Source organism: Pelophylax lessonae (genome assembly GCF_965119305.1).
Source record: "Pelophylax lessonae genome assembly, chromosome: 8".
Lineage (NCBI taxonomy): Eukaryota > Metazoa > Chordata > Amphibia > Anura > Ranidae > Pelophylax > Pelophylax lessonae.
In genome coordinates this window covers 221,356,182-221,369,766 of record NC_138775.1, presented here as the reverse complement: position 1 = coordinate 221,369,766, position 13,585 = coordinate 221,356,182, and the positions used below count along the sequence as shown (strand labels likewise).

Sequence of the window (13,585 nt, the reverse complement as noted above, 5' to 3'; positions counted from 1 at the left end):
ATTTAGGGAATTTCTATTTATGAAGAATATTCCAGTAACCTCCAAACTGACTTGATTCCTATAAAATGCGTCATTTCCTAGACTAAACAAAAACAGCTGGGTCGAAAGAATCTCTGGCTGTGGTAAATTACCAGTCGTGATTCAGCAAAGTCACTTTCTCCATACACCCTCTCAAACTTTTGCTGCAATCAACCAGCATGATGGGACAAGATTGACACAGCATGAGCTTGGTGGACATCAAGTCCTCTATTTTCAGGAAAGTAAAATAATGGCCTTATTTCTGCCAGATAAAGGAACATTTTTCACCCATGATTATTTGTTTTTGGCCCCTTTCACACGGGCGATCCGATCCGATCCACCTGTCAGTTTTTCAGGTGGACCTGATCGGATGCTCCATGCATCCCTATGGGGCAGCGGGTGGAGACATCCGCTGACACCCGCTACTATCCGATTCCGATCCTGTCCGTGAAATCCGGACAGATTGAAACCCTATTTTCCATCCGTCTGGAGGATCGGATGGGATCGGATGAGAACAGACAGGGGGTCCATTATCATCCGATCTCCCATAGCGGACAGCTGGGATCTAATGGGCCATACACACCATAAGATTTTCTGAAGACTTTTTCCTTTAGACTTACCAAAACCATATAATATAAGGTCAAACCTAAACCCTTTCAAATTGTATGCAATCTGGCAGGCCCTTGCACTACATAGAAAAGGTAAATCTGAAGGAAAAAGTCTTCAGAAAATCTTATAGTGTGTATGGCCCTTTACAGCTCCATCTCTGCACACAGAGCAGAGACAGAGCTGTCATCCGCTTGCTCAGCGGACTCCGTCGGGCACACCGTCCGTGTGAAAGAGGGGGAGGGGGGGGTGTAACTGTCAGTGTAGCTGGAAGTGCTTTGGGGGGGGGGGTCTCAGTTCACAGTCTACAACAGTGGTTCTCAACTCCGGTCCTCAGGACCCACTAACAGGCCAGATTAGTATTACCTTGGGGAGAAGCAGACTAGAGTACTGCAATCACTGAGCAGCAAATGAAATCACCTGTAATGTATTTCAGTAATCTTGCAAACCTGGCCTGTTAGTGGGTCCTGAGGACCAGAGTTGAGAACCAGAGTTGAGAACCACTGGTCTACAATGATCATAGTACAGGCAACCACACTAAGTGCCAGTTCACATTTGTGCGATGCGGAAACACTGCGAATATACAGCGTGTTCCTGCATTACATCCGCAAAACAGGCAGTTCACACTGCCACATGCGATACGCTGGGGGTGTCAATTAACAGTTAATGACACCCCCAGATCAAATTGCATATCGCAGTGCGATCTGGAAGTTCGCACAGAATCGGATTGCACTGGTGTGAACCACCATGCGATCCGATTCTGCTGCAGACCAAAAAAAGGGTCCTGTGCGTGTTTAGTGCGATTACGGTGCAAATTCAGCCATACAAACTGTATGGCTGAATTTGCACCGCACAGAGATCGCACAAATGTGAACCGGCACTAAGTCTTCGTTCCCACTAGTGCGACTAATCAATGGCACCTGTTCCCATCTATGCAACTGTAAAATAAATCAGCCACCTTGAAAAAGGTACCTGCGCTACTTTGATGTAACTTTTGATGTGAGTTTGATCCAGAGAGTGTAAAGTTGGATCAAAGTCGCACTCTAAATCGCAATAGTGGAAACGTAGACTTAAGCTCAGTTTCCTCTAGTGCAACTTGTCATGCGTTTTTGGACACACAAAGTTGCATGACAAGTCACAGCCCATTGATTTCAATGGCACCCATTCCCAGCTATGTTACCATCTTTGCGACTGTGAAAATCAGCCACCTTGAAAAATGTACCTGCAATACTTTGATGGAACTTTTGATGTGAGTTTGCTCCAGAGAGTGTAAAGTTGTATCAAAGTCGCACTCTAAATTGCAATAGTGGAAACGTAGACTAAAGCTCCGTTTCCACTAGTGTGACATGTCATGTGACTTTGGACACACAAAGTCGCATGACAAGTCACAGCCCATTGATTTCAACGGCACCCGTTCCCATCTATGCGACTTTGAAAATGAGTCACCTTGAAAAGGTACCTGCTCTACTTAAATGCAACTTTTGATGCAACTTTGATCTAGAGAGTGTAAAGTTGTATCAAAGCTGCACTCCAAAGTCGCACTGTAGCCTAGTGGCTACGTTTCCACTAGTGCGACTCTTAAGTTGTGCGATTAAGAGTGCGACTGAGTGCAGCTTTGATCTAACTTTACACTCCCTGGATCAAAGTTGCATCACAGTAGTGCAGGCACCTTTTCAAAGTCTTTGATTTTCAAAGTGGCATAGATGGGAACGGGTGTAATTGAAATCAATGGGCTGTGACTTGTCATGCGATTTTGTGTCAAAAGTCTAGGGGAAACTAAGCCTAAAACTCATTACTCACATGTAATGAGCAAAATAAATCTATCTGTATCCTTCTAAACTTTCAAAAATGTTCCTTTGTACCTTATTTCTTTCATATATTGTTCCGTTCGTGTGGCCCCCTCTCCCTCTCTTAGGAAAAGCTGCTAGCCTAAACGAGGAGATCATGATGAAGGATAGGAGGGATGGGAGTGGGGGTGGGACTGGGGAGGTCTAGACGTGCCTGTCTAAAGGGCCGTACACACTTGATGAAAATCGGACGAAATATCCTCCGATTTTTCTCTGTCTTCTCAGCGTTCATAACCGTTTTTAGTCGACAGTGCATAAATGTTCACAAAATTTCTCGTCCGATTTTTCTTTTTTTTTTGGCACATTTGTTCCTAGACTTCCGGATTGTCAGCAACTTCAGATCATGCGCGGTCTTTCGTATCCGATTTTTCACGGACGTACTGCATACACATTAAACGAAAATCGGTCGTCTGGGGACGGACGAAAAAAATTTTGGTGTTTGTCCCTCCGGTTTTTTTCGTTCAAAATGTCGGCATCGGCTGCTGAAAGTTGTGTACACAGTAGATGAAAATCGGACGATTTTACCTCGGACGGGAATTTTCGGCCGATTTTCTACTAGTGTGTACCCCACTTTAGAAAGCCCGACAACCTTTTCGGGAAGTAAAAGACAGCTTAGCAAATTCAGATAAAGGGAAGGAGCGTTATCGGTGAAGAACAGGAAGAAGCTGATTATCTAGCTAAGATAAGACTTCCTAAGCTACACAAGCAGCTATCCAGAAAGAAAATAACATCAAAAGATAAAGATATTTACCATACTATTAATAGGAACAATTGGATTTTTGACTTACCGTAAAATCCATTTCTCTGATGTTCATTGACGGACACAGCTCCTGTCATTTTTGACAATTGGGTTATACTACCCTCTACAGGAGAAGGACACTAGACAGAAAAAACTTCTGGCTACACCCATGGGCAGTCCCAGGGGGTATACTCCCTCTCTCTGCTATAGTCACTCAGTTTTGTTACAAGCAGTGTCAGAACTTAGAAGAAAGCCGACTCCACAGAGGAGTGGGTGCTGTACCTGTCAATGAACATCAGAGAAATGGATTTTACCGTAAGTAAAACATCCCATTTTCTCTTTCGTTCCTTGATGGACACAGCTCCTGTCATTCTTGACCATTGAGACGTCCCAAAGCAGTGTTAAACATGATGGGTGGGAAACAGCAAAACATTTCCAAGGCTAATCATTAGTCAACCAGGCAACAGGGGCTCAACCAAAACAAACAGAGCCCACCTGAAAAAAACAATACACCATAAAAGAGGATCAGGTCCTCAAACAGCAGTCTGCAAAACCTTGCGGCCAAAGGAAGCATCCGCAGATGCCAACACATCCACTTTATAAAACTTTGTGAAAGTGTGCACCGATGACCAGGTTGCCGACTTGCAAACCTGCGTCACTTAGGCCTGATGACGGAAGGCCCAGGAGGCACTAAGCTCCCTAATAGAGTGCGCCTTGACAGGGAAAGGAGGAACCTGAGGCCTGATGGAATAGGCCTGAACCACCATCTGTCTAATCCATAGGGAAAGTGTCACAGAGGAAGCAGACAACCATTTGCGAGGTCCATCTGTGAGCACAAATGGAGAGTCTGACTTCCTGAAAGACTCCATAGCTGCCAGGTAAAGCCTAAGTGCCCAGACCACATGCAAGGCAATTTCCTTTGTATGTTTAGAAAAACAACAACAAGAGAAGGGCGCACCAACCTCGTGCATTGCCACTAGAAGAGTTTATTAAAATCCAAAAAGATAGCACACATTGTACTCACAAACGTAGGATGTATATAAGCATGTATAAATTAGAGACCAATCGCCTCCAGGACACTCCTGAACTACTGGATAACGTGATGGTATCTGGAATGGTCTGGCTGACGCGTTTCGAGGGAGGACCCTCTTCCTCAGAGCCAAAAGTGCTAATGACCCACCAACAGTTCCCAACATGTTATATAGCTGGTCTACACTGCCCACATTTCCCCTGTCCCGCCCCGCCCCACCCCACAAAGGGGTAAAGGTCAGGAGTGTGAGTCACTGTTGTGGGGTGTGTAGTGTGTTAACAAGTGTCCACCCTACCCACATGATGAACAGCTCCACAGTGCCAGCTGACATCACTGTGCATTAGTACCGGCCAAAAACAAATGTGAATGATGGAATTGGCAGCAGCACAAAAATAAAAGCGATAAAAACTTTTGTATAATGATGATGATGATGATACAAAAAGATGAGAAAGAAATATGAATAGTAATAGGATACATGGTTGAATAACACTAGAGGCCTGGGAATCAACAGATATTATATCATCTGAACCTGCATACACACATGACCCCCCAAAAAAACTAAACAAATGAATAAATGAAGATAGTGCACATAGTGAAACGCATCAGCCAGACCATTCTGTATACCATCACATTGTCTAGCAGTTCAGGAGTATCCTGGAGGCGATTGGTCTCCAATTTCTACATGCGTATATAAATCCTACGTTTGTGATTACAATGTGTGCTACCTTTTTGGATTTTAATAAACTCTTTTAGTGGTAATGTACAAGGTTGGTGAGCCCTTCTCTTGTCGTTTTTCAGAATACTTGGATACCCTTGGTCCCGAGAGGGCAGCAAGACCACAAGCTTGTGTGCAAAAGGCCATTCAGATTATTAACTTTCCCGCACATCACTTTAGCACAGGAGAGACACTGTTTTGGAATATTTTCGTATGTTTAGGCCTGGGACACAGGAAAGGCAACCCATTGTCTTCATTCAAATGAAAGTCAGAGACCACCTTAGGAAGGAATGACGGAAAGGGGCAAAGCACCACCTTATCCTTGTGAATCACTAGATAAGGTGAATGACAGGATAACGCCGCCAGTTCCAACACCCTGCGTGCAGAGGTGATAGCCACCAAAAAAGCCACCTTCTGGAACAGCGTAAGCAGGAGAATCTTCTGAATGTTTTCAAAAGGAGGCTTCTGTAGAGCTGAAAGCACTAAATTAAGATTCCAAGGTGGCAACAGAGCCCGCACTGGAGAAACCAAATGTCGGACACCCTATACCTGGCCCTTGATGGTACTCAAGGCCAATTTCTGTTCAACCCCCCGTTGAAGGAAAGTTAAGAACCGAGCCACCAAGAAGGAGCGAGAATGAACCTCAAGCAACTCACACCACGCAATGTACATCTTCCACGTACAATGATAGATCTTCCTAGAACTAGATTGCCTAGCTTTCAACAGTGTAGAAATCACTGATTCAGATAAACCTCTATCCTTCAGCACCTGGCGCTTAACAGTCAAGCCGACAAAGCCAGCGACTGTAAAGCAGGATGGAAGATCGGTCCCTGGGACAGCAGATCCTCCCTGAGAGGAAACTTCCAAGGAACATCTTCGACCAGCTGCACCAGATCGGCGTACCAAGTCCAGCGGGGCCACTAAGATGACCAGAATCCCTTCTACCTCAATCCTGCGTAGGAGTCTGGGCAGAAGTTTGAGAGGAGGGAAGGCGAAGATCAGACGATATTGACCCCACGGGGTCACCAGTGCATCTGTGGCGTCCGTCAGTGTATCCCTTAACCGAGCCACAAACCTCTGCATGCACCTTTCTGTTGAGCCGAGACACCAACAGACCTATCTCAGGGGTGCCCCACTGGGGACACAGCTGATGAAATACCTCTGGATGAAGGGACCACTCCCCGCGGTCCAACACCTGCAGGATGAGGTAGTCCGCCTGCCAATTTTCCACCCCAGGAATGTGTACAGCGGAGAGGGCTGGAACAAAACATTCTGCCCACCTTAGAATGCTGGCTACCTCCAGAGCCACCAAAGCACTTCTTGTGCCTCATTGGTAATTGACATAAGCCATGGCCATGGCATTGTCTGATTAATTGAGCACTGGGCATCCCTGAAGATGATCCATCCAATGATACAGACACAGTCTGATCGCTCTGAGTTCCAGGGCATTGATCGGTAGTCTGGACTCTTCCAGCGTCCAGATCCCCTGAGCAGAATGCTTGCCGAGGATGCCTCCCCAGCTGGACAGGCTGGCATCCGTAGTGACCACTGTCCAATACAGGGGGAGGAAGGATTTTCCCAGCCGAAGCGCCGGAGAGCGAAGCCACCATATCAGGGACTTTTGTTCACTGGCTCAGTTGGATCGGATTGTCCAGAGACTGTGGAGTCTTGCCCCACTTGGTGAGAATTTCCCTTTGCAGGGACCTCGTATGGAACTGTGTAAACAAAACCACCTTGAAGGTAGAGACCATCAAGGTCCAGCACCCGCATGCAAGTTCGGAGGGATCACCATTTGTTGGACAGCAGGTGGCGAATTTCAGTCTGTAATTTCTGGAGTTTGTCCAGAGCAGGGACCCTCAAACTACGGCCCTCCAGCTGTTGCAGAACTACATGTCCCATGAGGCATTGTAAAACTCTAACATTCACAGATATGACTAGGCATGATGGGAATTGTAGTTCCTGAACAACTGGAGGGCCATAGCTTAAAGACCCCTGGTCCAGAGGAAGGAGCACTCTGGCCACAGCCAAGTCCAGGGCCAGGCCCAAATAGTCCAGCTTTGTGGACGGAACCAGGGCAGACTTCGGAAAATTCAGAATCCAGCCAAACTCCTGCAGAGTTCATATTGTGATCTCCAGGTTCTTCTGACAGCACGGGGGGTCCCTGGCAGGAGCCCCACCAGGTACAACCCCCCCGCACAGTGGACCATCCAGTGCCCGGCGGTGCACCCCCCCCCCCGCCCCCATCGCCAGTTAGCGCACAGCCTCTATCCCAGGCCAGTGACCAGACCACCCAAACAGCCCCAGTGTATGTGGAGAGGAGGAAGGCAGGCTGAGGGACTTGGCAAAAACAGGAGGGGGAGTGCCTGCAGGAAGGAGGAGAACCCATGGGTCTGACCGTCCCAAGGAGGGGCCCACGTTCACCCCAAAACCCTCCAGGGGCAGAGGGGGGACAGCTACTCACCATACCAGTATAAGGTGGGCACTGCTCCAGAGAGATCCCCCTCTCCATCGAAATGGGGGGCTAACGACCAGGAGGAACGCTGCGACTCAGGACGAGGCCAGGTCGCATGCGACGTTTAACTAGTAGGGCCAGCCCCGTCCAGTGGGGCTATGTCTCGGCCGACCTAGCACGGAGCTGAGGCCTGCGCATGCTCGCTGGCCAGACTGGGGTGACTACTGGATCTAGATTATCCAGCCCGTCGCCCAGTCTGGCAGTTGATCTCACAGGAAAAATCCGGGAGGAAACATTTTTCTATCTAAAAAATGTTGCCAGGACCAAAGATCCCGGCAAGGAACTAGGTCCTTACTCTTGACTAGGCAGAAAAAAAACAGAGACTATAGCAGGGAGAGGGAGTATACCCCCTGGGACTGCCCATGGGTGTAGCCAGAAGTTTTTTCTGCCTAGTGTCCTACTCCTGTAGGGGCAGTATAACCCAATGCTCAAGAATGACAGGAGCTGTGTCCGTCAATAAACGAAAGAGAAACTAGAGTTTCCTTTTAGGCGCTCATGCAGATGCTGGAGAGTAACTGCATGTTACTCCTCCCCTGACCCCAAAAATGTGTTCGCTGTCTTTTAGCACATTACCAATAAATCATCACTGAATCTGGCCATTTTCAGATGGAACAGGTGCCTGTCATCATAGCTATAAGTTATTTAGGGTAAGGGCTTAAGGTAGCCATCACTGCTTAAAATTTCTTTAATATAAAATACTTTGATGTTCTGGGAGCTCCAGTTGTTGAGTCGTGTCAATGTTCAGGTCAGGTATTCCTTGTGTTGCCTAGTATAGGCTGCTTGTTGTCTCTTGGAGACAGAAAAGCTGTTTTGCAGTAGCAGCCCACAGGGGTCTTGGAGTATCAGAAATGTAATTAGTTATATTGGACTCAGATAGAGATAAGGCAATCAGACTGACTGCAACCTGCCTTTTATGTGTACCAGATAGCTTTAACAGTTCAGTAATTGGTTATACTTCCCCAGTGTTGATTCTTTGTGCACTGTTGAACTTCTCCTCTTTCCCAGTGGCAAATGACTACTGATCTGTGGGCCATTGGCAGCCTAATTATCATTGATTCCAAGTAATTTCCAAGCTGTATTTTACCATTACTTTCTACGACCACCACCACCCCTCCAAACATGCAACTCCCCGCTTATCTCCTGTTTTACTCTACAGACTACTAGTAGGAAAGGTCAGTACAAAACAAATAAGAGAGGGGGATACTGACCTTTGCACATGGCACATGATGAAGTTTGTTTAGCTCAGTTTCTACAGACAAAAGTACCAAGTTAAAAATTCACTCATATCAGCCCATTTTATCACTGTGACCTGCCACAACCTCTTCTAGCAGTCTATATTTCCAACTTCCATCACACAGACCGCCTATCTCTATGGAGGTACTTGAACTTATAACCAGACAGTGAATCTCTTTGACTGTATTAATTTGAATTCTGACAGCAGAATAAAACACAAAGAGGTTTATGAGAGGCAAGTATCCTTGCATAACCCTGTCCAGATACGTTACACGCCTATAAAACTGAGGACAGTGAGGATATTGTGCAAAATGGATGGATTGCCTTCAGGTGGCAATCAGATCATTTGCCTCATTTGAAAGATAAAACTTGGTTGGTTTCTATGGATAAATGCTCAGTTTTTTCTCTAGTCTTTTGGGAATCAGCACCAGTGTCCTATCTAAATGATGGTAACAATATTATAATCACTACAGCAGGTATGTCTACCTAATAATGAAAAGAAATGCCAAGAGTCACAAGGAACGGTATGGTTATTTAACTTTCTAGGATGAGCCCTCGTTCACAACGGTGCAATTTGTCATGCGATTTGACAATTCCAAAACACATCCCATTGTCAGCAATGGAACCGGCTATGAAAAAGGTTCCTGCATGACTTTTTTCTGATTTTATGGTTACTTGCATAGGCTTCTGTTAAATGAAGTCTAAAGCCGCAATGACATTGTCAGTGCAAACCGCACTGATCTGTATCTTTGAAATTGTGCTTAAGTAGTACGATTTCAAAACCGCACCTGTGTAAACCAGGGCTTAGCCAACTAAAATGTAACCCAAGGATTGATGATATAAGGTGTCACTTTGAAGGTCCTAGGCATAATGTTGCTCTTTGGCCAAGTTATTAAAGTGGACCTTCCTGTAACTGTACAATTCTGCATGAATACAATTCTAATTTGATGCAATATACAGTAAAAGTATCATCTGTTTCCATTAGCTCTACCTTTAATCATTGAAAAGCAGCACTTCATCTCTATCCAACTTACTTTGCCTAATCTTAGCCACAGTCTTTCTCCTCCAGTGATCAGGATAGGACATTGTAGCAAGCCACAAGATGAGAGGTTGCAGAAGCAGCTTTTATGTCAGATGTGTGAGCACAGCCAAGACCTGCACAGGCACCAACACTTACAGTACATAATTATCTCATCTTAGGGCCAGCATTTCAGTCCCTTCAGTAGATGCTGACCTTGGGGGATACCGCAAAAAAGATGGTTCTGTCCTGGAGGAGTAGGCTAATGAAGAAATTGCCACAGAGAGTACTCTAAGGTCCCATGCACATTGGGTTTTTAGCCCCTGTGCATGAGGTCCTGCACGATGTTCAGGTGCAAGTGGAAGGCACAGATGCACCAGCTAGCCCCTCTGCCAGAATTTACTTGTAAAAGTCTATGGGAGGCTGATAGCTGCTGTGGCTGGACAGTGCACCTAGTGATACTATTGTTTAGAGCAGTATGCACCCAGCAATGAATGCCCAGAATGCAGACTTCTTACGTTCATCCTTGGGCGCATATTGCCCTAAGTACTGGTAGCATTAGGTGCATCCTCCAGCCACAGCAGCTGTCAGCCTCACATAGACTTTTACATGCTGGCAGCAGGGCTCGGCAATCAACCTAAACGCCAGAGCCTCATGCACTGGTGATAAAGGCCTAGTGTGCATGGGGCCTTAGTGCACCTAACATTAAAAATATATATCTGATCCTATGTCCACTTTAACAGTTCCACCTCCAACATGAATACCCTAAACCATAATATTAAAAAGACATGACGTGGATATAAAACACATTGTATATAGAAATTTTAATATATTAAAATCAGGCAGTGAGGCGCATAGGACTCATAAATACACATATATAGACAAGGACTGTGCAACTGGGTCAAGCCCCACCCAGGGCAATAAACAAAGTCCATTTCATTCAGTTTAATACTGCTTGGCATGAGAGCTCCATAGTCATGCTGAGGATTATTTGTGCGGAGAGCCGTACGGGATAGGCTTTTCTTCGGAGTGTCACACCAGTGTTGTAGGTTAAACAAAACGTGATGTCAAAAGACAGTGCAAAACAGTTTGGTAAACAAAGGAGGCCTTATAAAAAAATATATCAATAAGCTCAATACTGTCCCTTCCTAATACTGCAACCTTTCCCTACGTAATGGAAACGGTGACCTCAGTAGAGGATCATCTCCATCACAGCAAGAGGATTTTTATTTTTTTCAGCACAAATAAACAGCTAACCATATGAACGTGGATGCAATTACTCATAAATGTCCCTTTTTCTGTGCACTCAACACTTGGTCCGTCTCTGGTGCAATACACGTAATGATAAGACAGGTTCCCGGTTCATGAGCTCATTGAGGCGAGTCTGTCCAAGAATTGACACTTTTGTACCGTTCACCTCCAGGACCTCATCTCCGACACGTAGAAGACCTGAGTAAAGCTTGGCCGTGTCAGCGTCACTCATTTCCTGTACATATATACCTGCAAAAGAACAAAAATGGGTCACATGAAATGGACACACTGGCAGCTCAGTGTTCATGTAGGGTTATCCTATTTTTTCTTCAGAGTACTACAAAGTCTTTATATTTAAAAATTGTTTGAGGTTGTTGCCGTAGGCAAAAACCATGAACAGAGCATGAACTCCTGGCAAAAACCATATCTGGGCATCAGCTAGGTACCATAAACTTATCTCTAATGATATGTGTCCTCCTGTGTTTATTTTATTCCTAAAAACTGTTAAGATTCATGCACCCACTGACAGTGATGAAGGCACTAAACTGACAGTTGGGACTGGAGCACAGCATTCTATGACATTTATTCATGTGCCCCTTATCCAGTCACAGAATGCCTTACATTTTTTGAAAAGTATACAAAACGTTTTCTGAATGGAGGAGCTGCAGTGCAAGTGACCGTGATTGCTGTGCTCCAGTCCCAACTGTTAGCTTCAGCGGCAGAAGTTCAGCATTTACACCACTGTCATGGGGTGCATTAATCAGTTTTCAGAAACATGGTAGCAGTGACAAGTGGGAAACATTTATTGATACCTAGCTAATGCCCCCATATTGTTTTTGCCCTGAGTTCAGCTTTAAAGTGTATGTCAGGGCACAAAAAAAAAAAACATATACAGTAAATCTCTGCAGTATACACACATTTCCCCATGTTTTTTATCCCTTTAAAGTAGAGAACCCCAATTCCTGGGCCACGGACTGGTACTGGTACATGACCGGTTAGTAGCTGGGCCACACAGCAAGAGGAAGTGAGTGGTGACCACAGTCCGTGTCCTCTGCCGCCCCACCGCCGATGTCATCCTATCAGCAGGGCAGGGTGCAGGAGGAGCTGTAGCTTTAGACGGAGTGCGGGAGCCTTTTTATATTACCAGCGGGTAATCATCCTCTTGTTCTCATAATAAGTTGGGCAGCTCCCACCCTCTATCCAGATCTGCAGCCCCCTGCCCTGCTGATTGGATGACTTTAACTGCGGGGTAGGAGACCAAGAAGAGGACACCCTGCCAAAGGTAGAACTGAGGGGAAGCAGGATTAAAGGGGGACAATGAAGGTAAGAGAAGGAAGGGGGGGCCATGACTGCAAGGGGCACTGTGATATAAAAGGAACTGCACTGTAAAGGGGCACTGTAATCATCATGCAGTCCACACTACATTGCACACAGTAAAGTGCAGTCCTATTTACATTACAGTGCCCCTTTACATTACACTGTATTGTGCATTGCACTATAAACTGCCATTGTGATGTAAAGGGGGGCCTGTGATTTGAAGGGGGAATGTGGATACTGATATAAAAGGGGGGCCCTGTGCCATGAAGGGGGGAGGACTGACGCAGTAACACCCCCGCCCCCCAAGGAAAATTGGCAGCCAAAAAGGTTGAGGACCGCTGCATTTTAAAGAACCTGCAAATACCAAAAAAAAAATACAAAAAAGCAAATACCTGGTCATCCTGGCAGAAAAAAGAGGTTATAAATAAATAAAAGATGTAAAATGTTTGAGTTTACGTACTTTTAAAGTAGAGCCAGATCATTCACTAGGCAAGCTAGGCAGAAGCCTAGAGTCTGGAGGATATCCAGGTGGCCCCTAGCTACAATATTTATGCCCCTGCACTAATCACATTGTAAAGCGCTACGCAAACTGTTGGCGCTATATAAATCCTGTATAATAATAATAAACTAGGATAATAGCACAAACAATGAACCCTGCATACCCACCTGTCACTTCACTTTAATTTACCACTTTAGGGAGTCCCTATCTCAGAAGTAGGTCAGGAGTTCCGATTGGGGGAGGCCAATGGCTAAGTGGTAAATCAAGGAAGGATGACAGCCAGGAATTTAAAAAAGGAGCCAGAAACGGCAGTTCCCACATTTATATCTTGACAGTTCCCCTTAATGGTGACGAGATGACCTCTTAGCTTTCACTCACCTGAATCAGGCCTTCCATTACCAGCTGAAATCCTGAAGCCGAACGTGCCACTTTCAGGGCGCTGCAATTCTAAAAGGCGCGTACCATCTGGGTAAACTTCTGCCACTTTCCCTAACACACGTGCTTTTCCAGGAGATCCGATATCCTCCACACTGAGGGCACGCCTGAGCAAAGAGATAGCACATTAATGATGCATGATCCAGGCATAGTGCTAGTCTGCCTTTTGGAACAATAGCTAGTAAATGTCCTTAGCCTGGTTCTTGTATATGCAGCCACCGCCTCTTCTTAAGCAGGGCATAGACGAGGCAAAAATTGACCGGAAATTCTTGTCAATCGTCAGGTCTGTTTTTGCATAATTCGTGTGTCAGCTGCGGCACCCGATTTTCATGCCGCAATCAAAAGTGCCTGATTCAACATGCTGG

The 13,585-nt window shown here is 45.7% G+C and overlaps 1 protein-coding gene and 1 long non-coding RNA gene across 2 annotated transcripts in view; one reads left to right on the top strand and one right to left on the bottom strand.

Annotated features, from left to right (window-relative positions):
- Nucleotides 1-13,585, top strand: part of LOC309561494 — a 103,659-nt gene that overhangs the window by 32,856 nt on the left and 57,218 nt on the right. The window lies entirely within an intron of this gene.
- The window catches only part of KIAA1614, a 76,323-nt gene continuing 73,753 nt past the window's right edge, over nt 11,016-13,585 (bottom strand). Inside the window, exons 9-10 of the mRNA XM_082265439.1 lie at nt 13,164-13,327; nt 11,016-11,218 (exon numbers count right to left, since the gene is read on the bottom strand). Coding sequence (XP_082121565.1) covers nt 11,025-11,218; nt 13,164-13,327 — 358 coding nt within the window. The 3' untranslated portion in view covers nt 11,016-11,024. The remainder of the gene's footprint in view (nt 11,219-13,163; nt 13,328-13,585) is intronic.